Below are 20,660 nucleotides of genomic sequence, written 5' to 3'. Positions count from 1 at the left end.
ATCCATGGATAGAAATGGCCCATCTATTACACAACTTAAGCACTCTGGATTTTGAGGTTTCCCCTTTATATGTATTTTAAAAGAAATTTATATCATGTCTATACTATTTTGTATATTTTATATTATTGATTTTAAAAGTCACTCTTTTTCTCTGCCAATGTTTTGACAATGCTTCTTATTTTGGATCTTTTTCATTAAAATCCTGCTAACATGTTGCTTGTGTTAGCTTGAATTTAAAATACCACAGTTTAACTCATGCTCTCTGAAATAAGTTTAACCTACAGGGCAGATGTTGGTTCCCTTCTCCCACAGGAGAGTTATTCCACTCTTGTCAGGCCACTAATTATTTCCAGAAAGAACATGTCTGCAACCTTTAGTGCCGTGGTGACCAACAGCATCATATACCATCAATACCAATGAGCAACGCCCTTTTCTAAGGGAGGTGTGATGACTTCAAATTATTAAGATACTAGAGAGTTACATTCTAATGAGATAAGAATAACTGAAAATAGGATTTATTCAAGGACTTCTTTTCTAGCACTTTTAATCTATGTCGCCTAGCAGTCCAGTCCTATGTAGGTAAGTATATTTTGATGAATGTTTTTCATATAAACCCAGAGTTGAAAAATCATATTCTCACAAGAACCAGGCAGGTAATGAAAACAGTAAGCTGTTTAAAGTTTGGCCAAGGTACCAGTCTTTGAAAACACTTTTTCAGGTCAAACAACACCCCTTGCCAGTGATTTTCAACCTCAGAAAACTGTAATAGGAGAGATTCCCTTAAAAGTAGGGGTGTTTTTTTCTTCCATGTGCAAGTTTAAGACAAATATTAATTCATTCAGACTTATTCATACAAAACAGACTTGTTCATAACGTGATCATAGAAAAGTTTATTATTTTTAAAAGAAAAGAAAACAATGAAGAGGTTATAGGGAACAGAATATGATATGGAATGGAAAGCAAGAATTTACAAACAGAGATGGAACTGGCTCTAGCACATAAAGGCAAGGATTTCAAATTCACTAACAACAGAAAACAAATCCTTCTCTGTGACAATTAGCTAACAGTAGCCTTTACTTTTTGTGTGATAAATATCAACCTAATATTAAATGAATATTTATGGAGGAAATATTTTTTAAAAATATTTGGTTAATAACAAACAGGTAAGATATCTTAGTATAAAACTTGGACAGCATTCCAGTAGTCCCCCTCCCCAAATACTTCGAAATCCTAATAATTTTCTAACAGAGTTTCATCCATGTTTCACTTAGATTTTTGGAAATTTAGAGTTTCTGACAGAACTGAAAACCCCAGCTATTCAGTAACCAGATAACTAAGAAAAATGAAACCACATACAATGCTGAAATGGTTACTCTTCCATCTTGTCATTCAGTTTTCCACTGCAAAAGTAAGGACAATGCCCTTTTATGCTGTGAGAAGAGCTGAAAACACAGACATGGATTTAAGGTGCCTGCCTTCAAGACAGTTTGGGCTCCATTGCTTTGATCTCTTCAGATCCTATGCTGAATGGTACTCAGTTCCAGTCTATGTGTCAGATTCTAGGCACATTTTCACCAAAACGTGCATGGGGTCAAGCTTCCAGTGATCCCTTCTTACACTGTATTTTCTTCTGGGTCCATATGCCCTTGTCACACCACTTCAGAATAGTTTTGACAAAATTTCTGTGGAAGCAGGTGCTGGTTGAATAGAATTAGCATTGCTAATGAAAGGCTAAGCTTCATTCAACTCCTTTCAGGTGCCACACAGTAAGTAGATTTTGAGGTATGTGAGCTCAAGACAGTAGGTAAGTAAACCCTCTCTTTCACTTTCCCCAGAGGGATGTCTCAGGCAGTGTTGAAATTCAAACTGATAACTTGCTCTGTTATTGTGCATTAATCTGGTGATAATCCAACAGTTTTAAAAACATTGTGTAAAAATGTTTAAATTATTATTTGTAGTTGCATTTGCATGAACAACATATTTATTATGATTGATTCGTTGCTGTTAACCTTTAATGTGAGTTACAGTTCTACACATAAGGGGAATAGAATGGCCCACATGGCATTCAGGTTTATTTACCTTCTGAACACTGAGGAATGTCACAGACTTCGTAGCGTACCTCTGGATTGCTTGTGAAACACCAGGGTCCCCCTTCTTCCCCTCGAGGATTTCGACAGTAGTTTTCCTGTAGGTCTTTACCCCGATAGCTCGAAGGCAAAAAGCTAGTTTTAAAATGATAATCATTACAGTATAAGAGCATGCAACTTTTTTTGGCCTATTAATTTTGCTAATTAGTGGGTATGTTTTTGCTGAAAGTAGAAAAATCCTTTATCTTATATTCCTTCATATATTTTAATTTAAATTCTGTCATTTCCATCTATCCTTAAAACCTTTGAATTTTATTAACATTCATTTAGCTGAATTTCCATATTCACCATCAAGTTAGAACGATTAGCCTCTTAATTTGCTAAGAGTCAAACATTCTAGAACTTAGTCGATGTTGTTTGAAACATAATTTCAAAACTCCATTAAAAGATAGCAGGTGATTGAGCAAGGCCACTTAGGAGAGAACTGAGAAAATGCTGCCACTGATTTTGAAATCCTACTATTTCTTGCATTACTTGCGATCATTACTTGTTTATTGTTTTTCTTATAAATAGCCCCCTTTTTTCTGCACAATTGAGAAACAGATTCATGAAGTAACATGAATAAAGAGCCCAGAATCCAATTAAATCTGGGCTGAAACTTCAGCTCACTTTCTTACTGTGAGACCCCAGCAAGTAATTTAGCTTCTCTCAGCCTATTAGCTTACCTGTGCACTGAGTATAACCATAACCTTTAACATCTTACACCTTATATGGTTATTTTGAGAAGTTCCAATGGATGATAGAGTAATTGGCACCTAGCAAATGCTACCTCTCATTAAGCACACTCTACTTTATCTACCCTGTCATAATAAAGAATTGCTTATTCTCTTCAATAATTTTGATCATTTTGACTGACTGGAGCTTAGTGATCCCAATTTTGGTTTATAATAGTAAGCCATTGGGTGCAGTAACTGCAACACATTATCTTCACTTAAAATTTCTAGTGCCCTACTCTTAGTTTTATTACCAGCATAAAGTATTTTAACACATCAGAAAAGGCCAAGTCTTTTTTATACTTTTGAACTGCTTGTGATATTGGACTCAACAATTAGATATTGTATTTGTCTGCCAGACTTCACACAAAAGATCATAATAAAGAATATACATCGACAGGTAATACCAGTAAACATTTCTTTGAAATTCCAGTAACATTTTTAATATTCAGTTTGGGTTTTGTTAACAGGCTTTATTTCTACTTTTATTGAGACTTTGAGTTCTAAATGGCCCTAAAAGTAGAGTGAAGTCCAAGATTTTGGTCTCTTAGTAAATACCATTCAAATGCGTTTCCTACCCAATGAAACTTCTAATAAACCATCATTTTTCATGTTGTGACACAAAACAAATACAGGTATGCATCATGTACCAAGCAATATTTTGCAATGAAATTCTTTCATTTTGGCATGAGTGCATTCTAGTTAAGTCTTCAACAAATATAAATTATTGGACAAAACAAATAGTGTAAGACACTTATTACTAACTAAACATTTTCAGGGAACCAATTAAACATTATCCACATTATGCAACTTCAATGCATCTAAACAGTTAATATCCTTGCTTCACCAGCATTCTTCATATGGGGAAATAGAAATAAGACACGTTGTCAGACCGTATGACTGACAAAAATTATAATGCAACTAAAATTCAGCATAATTTCACAATTCCTAACAGTTAACTTTTTTAAAAAGTCATTTTTCTTACTTTTAGCTCTATCATTCCAGAATATTTTAATGCATCTTTTGTTTGGGCTATGGCTTACTCATTTTTCTGACAGAATCAAATGTGACTTTTGCTTTATATGTTTTCAAGAAGTCATGTACTAATCAAATTTATTTAAGCAAAGTATACTATAGCTCTCTTTCATGGAAAAGTTGATACAGTACAGTGTTGAGAAGTTACTTGTTAATCATAAAACTCATACAGTTGCCCCATATCTATCACCTAAATAGTTATACGACCTTAGTCCTTAGACAGTTTATTTACTCCCTGGGTTCTAATTTCTTCACTTAGATGAGTAATACAAACTATAATTTCCCTTTTTCTATATCATTTTATATATTAAGATTATTTAAGAAGCCTAGTAGTTATAGCAAATGTTCAATACACAAATACTCAATATTTATAGTTTGAGAGAGGATTTTAGTCTCCTCTACACATGCACACTGAAATACACAAAGTGATACACCCGTATACCTTTCCAGTGGATTTGAAAAGCCAAAAAAAGCTGTGAAGAAGTAGTGAATTAATCAGTCAACAATTTATTAGGAAAGATACAGGTAGAAAGGAAGAGAGAATAATGTAGAAATCAAAAGTAGATATGGCCAACAGATGAATAAAGTTTCCCCATTGGAGTTAATAAAATCAAAATGAAGAGAAAAGATGGGCTCCTTTCCACAATTCTGAATCAATCCATATCAAATTACTCTCTAAGACATGAAGGTTAAAGAGCAGTCTGGGTCATCTCTTTTCTTCATTCTATAGTGTATTTTACCTTTTACCTAAATTAACTTTTTTTTGGTTAGTGTCCCAGTGTGTTTCGCCTGATTTTCTTTAGCACCCCATATTTGACCAAGGGATGAAGCCTCGCCGTGCTATTTCACTTATGTGTGTTCATTCAGCAAGTGTTTATGAGAACTCATTACACACAAAGCATGTGCCAGTCAGCAGATTCTGTAATAAGCATTTATTCACATATACACTATTTTTGGTTCTTTGTCCTTGCTGTTGGCAAGGCTTTAAGAGAGATAAGTGAGGAAATGTTTAAAATTGGGTTATATCCAAATATACTTTGAAATATAAACTAGGTCTTCTAGGTGCTAGACTCCCTTTGTTTTCTTTTAATATTCACTGTGCTCCTAGGAAACTTGATCTATTCCATCATCTGATTCATTAATGAATGCTGGGTGGCCAATGAAGGATACAGATGTAGATATCAGGTCACCTGATTTTCTAGTTAAGCTTCTACACTAATTTCATCATCTATCATCATCTTTCCATTAAGCCACTTGTGAAATATTTCAATTTAGGGGTCAACAATAAATCATTCCTCCAGACAGAAACATATTTTCTTTTTCTATTTTCTGTAAAATTAATCTTTAGTCAACACTTAAAAGTGTTAAAACATCATGCAGATATTCCAATAAGCTGCTAATTGATGAAAATTATGTGTTTCCCTCATTGAATGCAAAAAAGGATTTTATTAATATATTGGATCCTCTCAGCTGTAAACATCTATATCACAAGGAAGTGTTCATTGGTAAAATAGCTGATTGGACTGGGAAGCCAGTTCCCAGGGAGATCTATTTCATATTTACTCCTCCAGTGGAGAATCGCAACCATAGAAAACTCAGGGTGAAATAAGACCTCTACTAGGTCAGTCCAGTGCATTCTCCTGGACTAGGGTAAGATTGATTTCAAATGTTATTCCTTTGTTCATGAAAAACTTAGATCCACCTACTTAAATAAAACGTTTTCTTCACTATGCAGGGAGTAACACCATGCAAACTCTCAAGAAAGGACAAAACCAATCATAATTTTTGTTTTTGTAATGTAAGGAAAACACTATGTTTTAGAGGTATTTCGACATAATTGTTAAGTAACTAATTTTGAAAGTTGTTGTTTTCTGTTATTGAAATGTAGTAGAGCTGATCAGCTTGGACACTTACTAGCTAGTGTTAATTAGGCCAACATCATATGTTTAATCCCAGTGTGGAGCAACAAACTCTTTTTCTTTCTGTGTTGGTCAATTAACTCATCTCTGTTTCCTAATTAGAATCATCTTGCAGAATTATGTCCCCAAAATGGAATAGAATAAAAAGTGGATTCAACAAGGCAGTCATCACCACCACTGCAAAAACAAATCACAGCATGGATCCTACTGATAGGCCAAATGTTTCATGCCCTGAAGTTGTTAAAAGCATAGGTTACAGAGTGATGGTGACTGGGCTTATATTCTGGCCATGCGACTTTCTAGTTGTGCATGACACTGAAAACTTACTAAGTGTTTTTATGCTTCAGTTTTGTCACGTAGCTAAAATAGAACCAATAAAACTACCCACTGTGTGGTTCTTATGATGAGTAAATAAGATTAACGAGGTACGTTGCTCAGCACGGTACACGGTAAAGTAAACCCTCCAAAGCATTACTAACAAGGGGAGACTTGTTTTAAACTATTTTGGTTTCTGATAAAATTGTATGTGAAATAAGCCTTGACTAATACTCCAGTCAGTATTAGATATCTATGTTTTTCTTCAGTGATGATTAAAACTCTCAGTCTGACGAGCCTAAGTATATTGTGTTTACTCATCTCTAAATAGTATCCATCTGTTGTAATGAACACATTTATCCAATCTGGTCTTTAGGCAATAGGTGAGATGGAAAAGCTGGTCAATCTGAAGCTTGAACTTCTAGCAGTGGTTCTCAAATTTGGCTGCACTTTGGAATCATGGTGGGAGCTTAAAAAATACTGGTGCCTTATTCTTCCCAGAGATTCTGATTTAATTGTTCTGTGTTGTCATTTTCTAAGTAAGATTCGTCGAGGGCTTGCAGCAGGTGATTTTAACGTGCAACCAATGTTGGGATCCACCAAGGTTAAAGAACCCTCAGCTTTCAGTAAGGTAAGAATCTCATCTACCTCTCACTTTTCACAGTCAGCCTCTACCCCTGCACAGTGCCATACTTTTTCAAAGACAGAAAGAGGAAGTAGAATCCTTTTAAATGAGGTTTACATTATTATTTCACAAATACCAAGATCTATAAATTGAGGCATTAAGGTAAGATATTGTTTTGGCTACATTTTATTAACATATTAATCATTTGCTAAGCATCAGTCATGAATTCATATAAACCTTGCTGTAATACAAATCAGCAAGTTGGCTAAGTTATTCTAGGATTGTAGAATTATTCTGAAGGACTAATATGAGACTGTTAACATATATAAAAGACAGAGGCTTCATCCTCTTTTCTTCATACTGTTCTTACCTGTGTTCGTGTGGTATCATGGAACTCCAGGGCTGACATTTGATGCCACTCTTAGTGATAGATACTGTTCCCTTGTAGCTGCGTCCTTTACCGATGATGCAGTTTCTAATGTAGTCTATTGAAGAAAGCAGATAAAATTATTGCAACTATGCAAAACATATGCTGTATTTAAGAAAAAAAAAATCCATTCAAACCTGTAAGTAATTAACTCTTGTAAACTATTTCAAATAACATTGAAATTTCTTGCCTAAAGCTTCTACTAGTATTTTCAAAATAACACATTTTGAATAATCCAAAACAAACAGATGATTGAGAAGTTTTTATTTTGTGTATATATGCATAGATAACTCCAGAGAGCAGTCTCTGTACTTAACATAGTCTGTATACTCAACTAGCCAAGCAATTCTGATTTGCTCACATATATAGACCATTTTAAGAAAATATTAGCAACAAAAATTAAATGATTTTTAAAATCTATATTGAATTCAAAAAGTTACCTAAGATAATTACTTTGTCCTTCTTAGTAAAATTGTGTTGATTTTTGTTTACATATGTATATGCATGAGGTAGCTTGCTTATTTTTTTCCATATTTTTGCAAACATTTCCACTGCTAACTGATATGACAAGCAAATTGTAATAACCTATATATTCCTACCAAATAATAGTACATGCAGTTGTTAGCAAGCTAGAAGACAGTTTGAAGTAAGAACGGTCTTATACTAGATCATGAATTATGTTTAGGATTTGTAGTATTATATATATAAAGATTAACTTCTACCATGAAATTATTTTTAATTTTATTTAAACATTTACCCTATTAACTTGAAAACATCTACATATTCTACCATGTTATGCATCCAAATTTAATAGGACACAGTTAACATTCTTTCATTTCATTTACTTGATTCTGCTTTTGAACAAAGTAAATACCTAGTGAATACAATATCAGACCACCAGAATAGGCAATCAACAAATAATATGGTCTCAATTCCTCCTTTAAATATTTTTCAAGTATATGTTGAAACATAGTCCCAACTCATGTATCCAAAATCTCCATATTTTGTTATTATCAGTAATCATCACTATAATTTAGTTATCCAACATTGTTAAATGCAAAATACTGTAGCAAACTCAAAATTTGCTGTAATATAAAGTGTTTTAAACTAATGAATTAAAGTAGCACTTTCTAAAATGAACACCGAGAATGCCAGTTCTAGGAGATGCTCCTCACCCCCCCTCAAAACAAAACAAAACAAAACAAAACAAAACAAAAAAACAAAGAGGGAGGAAGGAATCTAGATTATGAAAAGTTTTGAAAATGTTTTCCTTAAAGTACCATACTAAAAATAGTCAAGATACTAGTTTCAACTGTCTTAATGGATGAATTGACTACATAAGATATCTCATATATACTAGAGAAATCAGTGAGAAAGACCACTCTGGCAGGAAATTACAACATGTATTTCATTATACTTTATTATGCACTATTTAGGGAGAAGTCAGTTACCTTTGTTTTCATAGAGGTCAAATTCATGGCCAAATTCTTTCTTCACTCCACTTGACATGCTATTGAAGGGGAACCAGAGGCATTGTTTTCTCGCTTTATCAAAAACAAAGGCCCTGAAAAAAACATCAGTGTGAAAAGAAGAAATACTACTGTTTATACAGTATTTAAAGAAAGGGTATATGGTTCATCAAGGAGGACAATATAGAAATGAACGCATAATTACATATACATAATAAAAATATGAGTAAAATTTGAAACTACCATTTTGATAGCCAAGCAAGAAAGAACAAAATTAAGTTTTTGTAGTAGTAGATTTAAATATCAGATTGAATACTCCTTGGAATTTTCTCATGTTATTCCAAAAGACTTGTAGAAAAATAACAGTTTTAACATGCAAAATCAATATGTAACACAACTATTTGAACTATTTCTGAAGGCTTTATTTTTCTGTAACTTCACAGAAAGTTGGATGATTTTTATCCGCAGTTGTATAAAATGGTATTATATTTGAGATATTTAAGCTATCTCAATTATATCTGAGATATCAGGAGTAATTTGCAAAGTGTATAACTGTAAAAAATATATGCTAAAATGACATTTTCTAAGGTGCATTAGATATATCAATGCCCTAGGAGATTCTCCTAAAAAGTGGGATCTGAAACCAGTGTTTGGAAATTTTTGCATATAATGTAACTTTTTGGTGAATTACAAAACATTGCAGTTTATTAAAAGCTATGAAAATGTTGAGGATAACTATTTAAGCTAATATTTCCTAAATAGGTTTGCTTATATAAGTTTTTCTTTTTCTTTCTTTTGTGTGTGTGTGTGTGTGTGTGTGTGTGTGTGTGTGTGTGTGTGTGTGAGAGACAGAGTCTTGCACTGTCGCCGAGGCTGGAGTGCAGTGGCGTGATCTCCGATCACTGCGAGCTCCGCCTCCTGGGTTCATGCCCTTCTCCTGTCTCAGTCTCCTGAGTAGCTGGGACTACAGGCACCCACCACCGCGCCGGGCTAATTTTTAGTTTTTGTATTTTTAGTAGAGATAGGGTTTCACCGTGTTAGCCAGGATGGTCTCAATCTCCTGACCTCGTGATACGCCCGTCTCGGCCTCCCAAAGTGCTAAGCATTTTTAATTTTAATTTAAAGAAAACTAGTAATATTAGAGGATATCTTTTTGATATAACATCTCAAAGAAAGTTACGAAAACTTGCCACCCCTACTATTTCTATAGCTAAGTATTTTTTTTGTCGTTGTTCACTAAAATAATCTATGTATATAACAAAATGATAAATACCCAAAAAAGTGAAAAATTTGTTTTTAAGTAATTCTATCTGTAAAGTGGGTAACAAGATTTCCAGTTTGCTGATCTCATTCACTCTTTTCTCTCGTTCCAATGCAATGACAAATTCTTTAAGAAATGTGTTTTTTATATTGTTTTACACCTCCATATAAAGTGGGTGGAAGCCATCAAATTCCATGAGTTGCATCTTCTTTTAGGTTTGACTTTTAGAGTCTTTATCTTAACATCGTTCTAGTTGTAATCTTTTCAACAGCTTCTTTTGTCTATTTCCTGGTTGTTTATGGCAGGAAGGCAATTCCAGTAGCAGTTGCCAGCCATGGCTAAAAGAGGAAAGCTTCTTATCTTATTCTTTTAAGTGAATTCATGAATGAGCTATTTCCTGAAGAGCTTTGAATCAGACATTCTTGGTCATCTTTCCTACCCAGCAAAGAAGAATTTGAATCTCTAGAAAACTAATATTGTTGATATCTTCTCAAGAACAAACAGTATTTAAGAATGTTCCCCCTCACACCCATTCACTTCACAGATGGTTTTGCACACTTCTTTGGTATTTTATAAGTGGTTTAGGGTATTTTTCATTGTTTTAAAATAATTCTGTTTTATATAACATGTCTACAAATAAGATCCTTTGGTTCATTAAGACCCTAAGTTCATAGTATCATAGTATGTTAATTCAATTCTGTATAGCTAACATATTTAATAATTCCAAATACATAAGTGTGTGTGTGTGTGTGTGTGTGTATGAACAAGGAGGATTTTACCATTTGTGGGCCAATAAATCTTGGCTCTAATACATAATATTACCTGTGGTTTTCTGCACAGGTTGCCATAAATTTGGAGACCAAATATAACAACCAAAATATGGTAGGAAAGTATGAAATTTCATATATATGGAATATGTGAGCACTTACTAATTTATTAATGTCTTCTCTAGTAAAATCATTTTAGTTCCTACTAAATAAAATAAGAGGAAAGTTTTTCTTTCCTAAGTATAAGGTTGACTAATGTGAAAATTGAATGGTAGCAATACTTTCCTTACTTGTAGGTCCAAGAGAGTTTATTTTCAAAGTTAAAAATCAGCAATGAGGTGTCCTCTCCTTCCCTTCACCCTGCTCTTCCAACCCGGAGAGGGGAAAATACAACTGTATCCTCCTCAACTGCTGGAGCATCTCCATGAATCTACACAGCTGAGATGTTGATTGAGAGTAGTTGTCTCTATTTTTAACAATAGCAAGGCTTTTATAGGAAACTCAGGGAATGAAACAGAATTATCATAGGAATATACTTGCAAAGTCAATTCCCACTCCCCTTGCCAGGAACTATCTCCCTGAAATTGGCAGTTTCACTCTAGATATTGAAAGCAGATAGTCTTTCCTCAACCTAAACCTGGTAAAGATCTTTTCTGACCATGCTGTTTCCTCTCAGGCCCATAACATTTATTTCTCTGAAAAAGGCAAGATGAAATTAGGACCGCTTGCCATGACCTTACTAAACCCTGTGGTCACATTACGGGTCACTACCTAAATGTAATTGAGTAGAATTTAATATGTAGAGGACTTTATGCATGACCCTATTTAAAAAAAAAGATAAAATAGGGAGTGAAAGACTGGGAAATAAGTGAGGGAAGATAATGAATAACTAAAAAAATGTGTCTTCTTCTGACAGTTTAGGAGACTATTAGAATGAAATTGTCACCCTCTTAGTGCAAAACAAAAAGTTTTATGCCCTGGGATCACTGGCAAAGTAGTAAGGCATCAGTTCCCAACCTTTTTGGCACCAGGGACTGGTTTATTTTTCCAAGGGGGTGGAGTAGGGTGGGGGGGCCAGGGAGCGGGGGATGGTTTTGGGATGAAACTGTTCCACTTCAGATCATCAGGCATTAGATTCTCATAAGGAGCACACGCGCTAGATCCCACACATGTGCAGTTAACAATAGGGTTCAGCTCCTATGAGAATCTAATGCCACAGATACAACAGGAGGTGGAGCTCAGGCAGTAATGCTCACTGGCCTGCAGCTCACTCCTGCTGTGAGGCCTGGTTCTTAACAGGCCACAGACTAGTGGCAGGGGTCGGGGGTTAAGGACCCCTGTAGTAAGGAATTCTTCCCTATGAGGTCACACAGGGACTGTCAAAAGACATGAAACTCTCCATTTAAGTCCCCTCATGCCTCTTTAAACTGCCCCATCAATTTTCACCTGAAACTTTACCATTGCTATCCTCTTCTTTTAAACAGTCTCTGCTGACACCAGTCTCTCTAATTTTTAAACTAATTCTCTCAACACCTTTTATTTAAATCCCTAAAAGCAATGATATAATAAAGTTGAAGTAAATTTTGGCTGCTGCCCAATTTCTGTTCTAAAAATTCCTCCGTTCCTCTTGCAAGGAAAAAAAAAAAAGGTTATTCTGAATAGATATTTTAAAATATTAGGGAGATCAGAGCCAATTGAATTTTATTTCAGTTACTCAAATTCAATTGCTCATCAGATGAGAAAAGAAATTCCATAAGCAAAGCCACTGTGGATTTTAGAAGGTAATAGTTTTTGCACTCTCCCTTACTCAAGCTATGTTTCGATAAACTGAGAGCTAAGTCTTCCTTTGTAGTGAGTTAAATCTAGAATCAAAGTACTTATGATCAAATCACAATGACTACAACACAAAAGAGACACATGATTATAATACATGCATGCTATATTTGGAAAATTATTCTAAGAACAAAAATGAAGTAACTTACTTGCAAGTGAATGGAAGTCCATTATTCCTAGTACATCTATTAGCACATTGGTCTGCAGTATTCACTTTTTTGGTTTTTATCTTCAGTGCTGGATCTATTTTGATTAGGGTAGTCTTTGCTGATTTTTTGAATTCGTGAATTGTATTTCTTCTTTTCTTATGTCCCTCTATTAAATACAAAATGTTTGAAAAAAATAAACATTGGAGAAATGTTTTTAAGGTTCCTATATTAAAAAAATCCCAAGAATCATCTACAAGACAGTGATTTTACCTAACAATATACTAGATTTCCAGGGGTTAGGAGCAGAGTGAGGTAGGGAATAATTAAGAGAAAGAGAGGAATATTGTAAACACGTAAAAACAAATAACTTGTCATGTAGAGTCACTCATTTACATTCTTTCAAATTAGGGAACTTTTAAAAATCAGGACAGAGTTCACACTAAAGAAATAAATAACATGATATTTTCCAAACATCATGAAAGCAAATATCAGTGCTAGAAGCATATCATATCATGCTTTATAATTAACCTTTTCATTTCCTTCTACAATTGGTCCTCATGTACATTATAGTATTTAATGAGATAAGCCAACACAAAGACAGGTGAGAAATTTCTCACTAAAAACTGTGCAGTGGATAAATTCTTCTGACCTACTCTTTAAAGTCTTTCATATTATTCATATTTTAGCCCCTCTCTCCTCATTTAATGCATAAATGTTTTCTGTGCTTTTGGACACTATTTCTTGGTATCACTGAACTATTTGTCTTGAGATCAAGCAAAATGCTGTAAATCAAATGTATGTAAAACTTCATCCTTTAATGTAGCAATATCATTTTTCTTCATGAAAATACAAGGCGCCTAGATAGCATGAAGCCTCCTACTGAAAACCTGAAAAACAGAACTAAAACATTCTAAAAGACTTAACCTTATGGATAACTTTAGTGTATCAAAAACTTGTTCTCTGTATTCTCCATTTGCCCAAAATAGCTCCAATCTGTTAGTGATCAGCATCTTCACAATGCAGATCAAAATGTTGAATAGAATGCAACTATTGTGTAATAAGGATAGATGTGCTTGTGCTCCTCTGCCTGTCAATTCTTTTCGAACATGCTTATACTAAAGGCGGTAAGGATACATTCATTTTTGAGTCAAAGAAACCAAGACATAGAAAAAAAATTAATTTACCACTTAGAATATCTCAGATTGGAAACCCACCACTCTGAACCACTGATCATGCCATCTGTATCTAAGAATTGCTAAGATCGTAATGGAAATATGGCATGTAGCATTTTCCTGAAGATTTGGTTTAGAGCTAGCAGTAGAGAAGAAATGTGGACAGTAGAGCAGGAAATACATTCCTGATCTGTATCTGTGTTGAAATGTGTCAAAAAAGGAGAGTAAAAATTTGTGTGCACGTAATTTGGAAATACACCTAGCAGAGTGAGGTACCAAAAATGCCATCATACTCTAAGTTTGTCAGCAACCACTGGCTCCAGTTGGTTTATGAGATGAGCAGATGCTACTAATTAGTGTCCATCCTAATTTGAAGGCTGCAATAAATTAGAGAAAACATGAGGTCCTCTAAATTTCTGAATCTCTGTAAAACTCCAAAGCAGAGTCTCCAAAAGATAATACTAATTCTGCAATGATGCTTTCATTTTTAATTTTTATTTGCCTTACAGGATAGAATGGCTATGGTACAACAGATACAGTTTATAAGACATTTTAACATGAAAATGAAATTAACCAAAAATTCTGTCAACATGTTATTTATTGAGCATGGACCAAATGCCTTGTATAACACTGGCAATCTTATTGACTTTGGACCAAATGCCTTGTATAACACTGGCAATCTTATTGACTTGCCAAATGACTTTAATTACCTGAAATGTTAACACCCCGATTTCTCAATCTAAAATATAAAAGTTATGTTGACTTGATAACCTTAAGTAAATGTTTGAAAATCAATTTGGATTTTTAAAATGTTATAGATATGCAAAGTTTTAGTTTTGTTTTTGAAATTTTATCCTTTAATCTCTGGCATGAAGAAGGAACTGTTATTCTTCCAAGCAAAGAAGGCATAATTCATTTCAAATTTTGGTTTCTGTCACAGAACCATGTTAATAGGAAATAAGTTTTTCCATTAAGAGTTTCTCTTTCCTTTGACCTTATTACCCTATTTCTAAGGTGCTTTGAAATGCTTCATAGCATAATAGTGATATAATTTCCTGTATAAATTTGAATGTTTCTTAGAAATAAATGATAGTTAATGGATGAAAAAAAATCTATGAAACAACTGTTCACCAAAATAGAAGAGTTTTGTACACATATTTCTCAAATATGTGTATAATTATATTAACTAAAAATATAAAATTGAAGTTGGCCTGATGTATAATGTATTTAGTATACACGTCTAAGTGTGAGGGAAAAGCATAAAAATCAAAAAGTCTAAGACAAACATTAAATTGTAATATATTTTAATGTATCAAATGAAATAAAATCTCTGGTCAATGTTCTGGTTTCTTTTCCCAATGCCACGCAAAATGAAGGCAAGCCATGAAGAAGATTCTGGAGAGCGGAGGTCTCCATGGAATTGTTGATTGTATTTAATTCTGAATCTCCTCAGTTGTCCTACTGAAATGTGTTTATGTTTTGTTGTACCTCATAAAAACAGTCTACCCTTGCTTGCTGACAAATTTTCCAATCACTACCTTTCATCTAAAGATCAAAAAGCATTTTGAAAAACAAATAAATCTATTATTTCCCTTTACTAGATAATAAATAGAAGTGAAAAGCTTGTCTGGGGCTACAAAGCTATCAGGGGCAATCAGAACCAGACACCAGAATTCTTTTCTCACTATTTTGTTCTCATGACATAGAAACTTTCCCTTTTAATTAAGTCATTTATACTAAGCCAGTAACTAATTACTAAAAAATATGAAGTTGGAGCTAATTGTACATCATGTAATCCACACATCTATAAAATTAATTCCTTATTCAATAAAAGAAAAATTCAAAACAGAAGTCATTCAAAAACAGCATCTGAAAATAAAATTCCTTTGCTGAAAATAGTTTCAACTTTCTCTTCCATATGTATTAACAACTGATGCTTGTTTTACTGAAAACAGTTAAAAGCCAAGCTTAATTTGGGAAGAAACTCAAAAATATCTTTGGATCAGATTTGTCCCTACTATTTTTTGTGCGTGACTGTTAGCTGAAGTGTATAAACAAAATATTGAAATGAAATCAAAGGGTGAGAGATCACTACAAATTTGTCATGCTTTCCTGTGCTTTAAATTACAACTCCTTTTTCCTCTTCTCCCAGTACGGTAAAACATTCTGGAAGCTATATTTCCTGAAGAACCTAAAGTCCCTGTCTTAGAGCTGAAATCATTAGGATCCTAGTGAAAACCTACACACAGAAAGTAGGGTCAAATGTATCAAGGTGCTTGAAGAAAGACACATTTCTCCCTCTAGTCCCAGCACCTCACACTCATTTCTCTCAGTACCTCATATATTTTCTTCTCTGTGTGGACTAACCATTTACTTCAAAGGAAAATCATGCAAGGAAAGGATTTGCAGGGTGTGGAAAGAAGCAGGAATCTGGCTCCACATATTCTGAGAAACCTATCCACATGATTAGTGATTAACAGTTTGAAGTGGCAAGATGTTAAGATGAAAGTACACAAATAATTAATGGAAGGGAATGGTTGGGACTGGAGATTGTAAACTCTCCAAAGCCAAGAATTTCAAATAGAAATCTAAATTTTCATTATTATCTAAGACATGGATTTTTGCAAATTGGCAGTCATCTCCCCTTATTTAGAGAAGGCAACAATATCACAAATAAAGATACCAAGAAGACAGAGACTGTGTCAGATGTAAATCAAATGCTGGTATTTGAGAAGCTGCACCATCATCTCTTCCAAGGGGATTTACAAAATGAAGTGATGTCCAGTGTGATTTGAGGGGCCTCCCTAGGTATTTTCTTCCTTCTCCTTCTTTCCAGTTCTTATTTAAGGCTTCATTCTTCTAGAAGCCTAATCCTGGCCTCCACCTTCACAGTCTGTTTGTGCCTACAACTTTCCTTCCACACAGGAACTGAAGCAACCACACTGAAGAACAACTTCAATCAAGTATCTTTTCAACAAAAAAACTTTCAGCTGCTCCCATGATGTTCATTTTAAAGACCACATGGTTGAGCATTACATTCAGTCCTATCCATTCTACCTCATCTTACTTTTCCACTCACAGACAATATTCCGCATCACATGCCCAGTACTTCTGTCTCAAATGCTTGCCTTCAGTTGCTGTGTGGGGTCCTTCCTGGGACATTCCTTATACTTATGAACCTCTGTACTTTGGCCCACTTGTGTTCCTGCGCTAAGGTACTGACTATTCTACCATCTATCTTTTCATATGGACTTTAGTACCATATGACCCCTTAACCTGGTTTGATTCTCTATGCTAGAAATGAACTCTCAACCATAGTACAAAGTATTTCTAACCAGGTTTTTTTTTTTTTTTTAATATATCACTTAGTTAAATGATTTTTTAAAATTAAGTTTCAGTTGATTTCGCTGCTGCTGGCTTCAATATAAATGAAAAAAGAAAAAAAAAAACACGACGTAGTTCATTCACATAGATTTGGGTAGGAACCTCAGCTCTGTCCCTTAACTCACAAAGAAATAAGATAACTGAGGTCTTTGAACCTCAGTTTCCTCAGGCAAAATGAGTCCAATAGTGCCAATCTTATTAGAATTAAGTAAGATATACTTTACTACTTGGTTCATATCGGTTGCTCAACAAATTTAAGTTCCTTTCTCATTTGTTCATCTTTACATCCCCCACATACTCTTGAACGTTAGGTGTTCATTTAATGCTTATTTTATTACAGAGGATTGGATATTTGTTTCCCATGTAGGTGGGAGTGAATAGAGGGTAATTCTAAATAGGCTAACTCCTACAAAAATGGCTTGGGCCCTTTATATTGAATATTTCTTAAGAAGCTTTTAAAAAAAGTATCTCTATAATGTATTCTGTTGATAACTGGTTGTCAACTTACAGTATATACTTCTTTCCTAACAATGTGTTATTTTATAATATGTACAAATATAAATTCATAGAATAAATAATTATAATCAAAGCTAGTAACAACAACAAAAGAAACCTCTAAATAGTCAATACTAAATGACATTTAAAAAAGAACAAACTTTTATGTGTTTAAGAGGCTACCCATGTTTTTTATTTTAAAGGTTATTTAAAAAACTATCAAAATAAACTGGCCACCTAAACAAAGGCGGACCCTCCTTTGATGACAGTTTTAGAATTATCCACTTCAGGAATTATTCACAGCATATTTGTAATTCCCAACTGGACTCTCCTTGCCTGCCAGCACTCTTGGGCTGCATTCTGCCTGTACTCAGGAAACACAGTCATTTCTACATCAGGCAAGTGAAATATAATTATCAATGTATGTCTCCTGCCAAAAGTTCATAATGCATGCCAAAAACAAATAGAAACTGCCTATGGTTGATCTACTGTTTGGGTTTTCCATACTGTGTTCCCCTTACATTCGCACAGATGAATTCAGGTAACCAGATTCTACTTCAGAACAGTGACATTTTAATCTTTAAAAATGAAAACCCTCAAAATATTAGCCATTATTTCAATTTAAGCTCAAAATCCCCTAAACCAGCAGTTGTCTGTGAAACTTTTTTTTTTTTCTTCTTCATCTTGGGATGGATTCTCTCTGTTGCCCAGGCTGGAGTGCATGGCACAATCTTGGCTCACTGCAACCTCCACCTCCCAGGTTCAAGCAATTCTCCTGCCTCAGTCTCCTGAGTAGCTGGGATTACAGGCGCCCGCTACCACGCCTGGCTAATTTTTTGTATTTTTAGTAGAGACAGGGTTTCACCGTGTTAGCCAGGATGGTCTTGATCTCCTGACCTCATGATCCGCTCGCCTCAGCCTCCCAAAGTGCTGGGATTATAGGTGTGAGCCACCGCACCCGATCCTGTGAAGCAGTTTTAACATGACACATCTCAAGCATGATAACCTGCTTGATTTGAACTCACTTCTTTTTAACTTCTTCAGAAATCTTACCTAAATGCTTTCAAAGTGACCCTTCCAAACAGCGTCATTTTCCAAAAGGGCCACTTCACAAAATAAAAGAAAACCAGGTGGGTTGAATGATTTTCCTTTTCATTTAGCAAATTCTTGAGGTTTTTAACCTTTGTACCATATCAAAAACTAGATCTGACGCCTGATAAATTTCATATTTAACATCTCAAAAGATACAGCCAGTTTCCTTTTTTATATTGTAAAAAGGCCATGTCTCCATCTGGGCATTTGTTCCACTCTTTTATTCCCCTGTGCCCACCCTTGATATTCACTGCCTTCTCCCGTTGGCACTTCAGCCTCTACAATGATAATACAACAAAATACAGATGTTTCCTCTTGCCCTGATAACAAGAGAAACTTCCCAAAGCAGCAAATGAGTTCTCTAAACCTCCAGGCAATATGAACTTTCAAGCGACTCCTCCCCAACAGGCAAAACCAAGGGAGAAAGTGGGAGACAGAGAGGGGCAATTCTGCAGCTTTAATCAAAGTCTTCATGCACTGCAGTTTCCAAAGGGCAGACATCCACACCCAGAAGGGATAAGATCTTCAAAAAGAGGCTTTCTCTTTCATTTTTATGATATGCAAATAATCAGTTTATTCTGCCTCCTGAAAATGAAAACCTGTACAAAGTTGTAATTTGGCCCCAAATGTTGACTAGGTGATGTGGAATAGTGGATTATTATGAAAAATTTTTCTCTGGAAAAAGATGACTTCCTGCTGGACTGACCATCACTCTGGCCTCTTCAGACCAGACCCTCTCTTTAGCTTTAAACTAGTCCAAAGCAGCCAAGTTCAGCCAGTATTAGCACTTCAACCCTATCCCATAATCCACAACTATTAGGCTAAGTGGGACAGGGCTTGGGTTGGGGGTAGAGGGGAGTTGAGGGAAAGTTAATTATCATTTTAAATGCTATTCAAACAAACAAAAAAGAATGTCAAAAGCAAGCATAATGAGAGCTTTTAGAAACCTATACTACATACTGAGTTCAGAAAGGATGCTGGGAATAGGATAAAAAGAGGGTGTTAAAAGGAATAGGGAAGGTTAGCAGGAGACTTAAATACTAATAATAATAAAGAAGAAGAAGGAAACTAACCTGCATAGGGGATGGCGATGGGGAGCAGGAGGAGATGCAGGAGGACATGCTGCAGCAGCAGGGCTGGCAGGAGTTTGGTCACCCACATGGTGCTGCTGGACGGGCTGGCGGATCCCTCTGGAGGAGATGCCTGGGTGAAAGAATCCTGTTCGGAGTCAGTGCCTAAAAGAGCCAGTCGGCTCTGAGCTGCTTTTTATTGCGATGAGCTAAGTTTGTTGTGTGATTAACTGGAAAGATCTAGGTCTGAACTCCCTCTTACGGTAAGAAACTGTTTAACAACAGCCCTTTACTCTCTTCCAGCCCCCTCCTTTCCTCACTCGCCCCCCCACTTCAACACCACCAAACAGATCCCTGCACTCCCCCATTCCCCGCCTCCCCCCAACCCCACGCTTAGGAAAGAAACTTACAAAGAAAAGGTCACCTGGCCTGAGGCCAGCTTCAATTTGGAAGCTGGAGCTCCAGATCCCAGTGGCTCCTATCCGAGTAAGGCAGGGAGGAGCAAGGCTGAGCCCAATAGCTAAATCAAGGCACAGGCAGAGGACCATTCGCTCAATTTAAACAGGAAAATACATGTGTTTATATATCTATTTGGGAAAAGAGGAAGGGGAAGCAGCATAAGAAGAAAGCGAAGAGCTGTCTTTCAGCCAAATGTGCCCCAGCTCCTAATCTGTCTAGTTTTCCTGCTAGAGCAATTGAGGGATTCAAAACACTGACACAGGTTCTCTAGGGGTTTAGAGACCTGGGAGAGGAGGGAGAGGGGCCAGGGAGGAGAGCCCAGGCAAGT

At 35.3% G+C, this 20,660-nt stretch overlaps 1 protein-coding gene across 2 annotated transcripts in view; it reads right to left on the bottom strand.

Moving 5' to 3' along the window:
• Positions 1 to 20,430, bottom strand: part of HGF (hepatocyte growth factor) — a 70,038-nt gene extending 49,608 nt beyond the window's left edge. Inside the window, exons 1-6 of one of the 2 annotated variants that reach the window (XM_028846134.2) lie at positions 20,284 to 20,430; positions 19,877 to 20,006; positions 12,661 to 12,826; positions 8,633 to 8,745; positions 7,125 to 7,239; positions 2,080 to 2,222 (exon numbers count right to left, since the gene is read on the bottom strand). In XM_028846134.2, the coding sequence (XP_028701967.2) occupies positions 2,080 to 2,222; positions 7,125 to 7,239; positions 8,633 to 8,745; positions 12,661 to 12,826; positions 19,877 to 20,006; positions 20,284 to 20,421 (805 nt within the window). In that variant the 5' untranslated portion in view covers positions 20,422 to 20,430. The remainder of the gene's footprint in view (positions 1 to 2,079; positions 2,223 to 7,124; positions 7,240 to 8,632; positions 8,746 to 12,660; positions 12,827 to 19,876; positions 20,007 to 20,283) is intronic. The other variant, XM_015134187.3, reaches the window with a different exon arrangement.
• Between the last annotated feature and the right edge of the window lie 230 nt (positions 20,431 to 20,660).

Source organism: Macaca mulatta, chromosome 3 (genome assembly GCF_049350105.2).
Source record: "Macaca mulatta isolate MMU2019108-1 chromosome 3, T2T-MMU8v2.0, whole genome shotgun sequence".
Classification (NCBI taxonomy): domain Eukaryota; kingdom Metazoa; phylum Chordata; class Mammalia; order Primates; family Cercopithecidae; genus Macaca; species Macaca mulatta.
The sequence above is the reverse complement of the archived record's forward strand: the minus strand, read 5'-3'. Positions and strand labels throughout refer to the sequence as shown.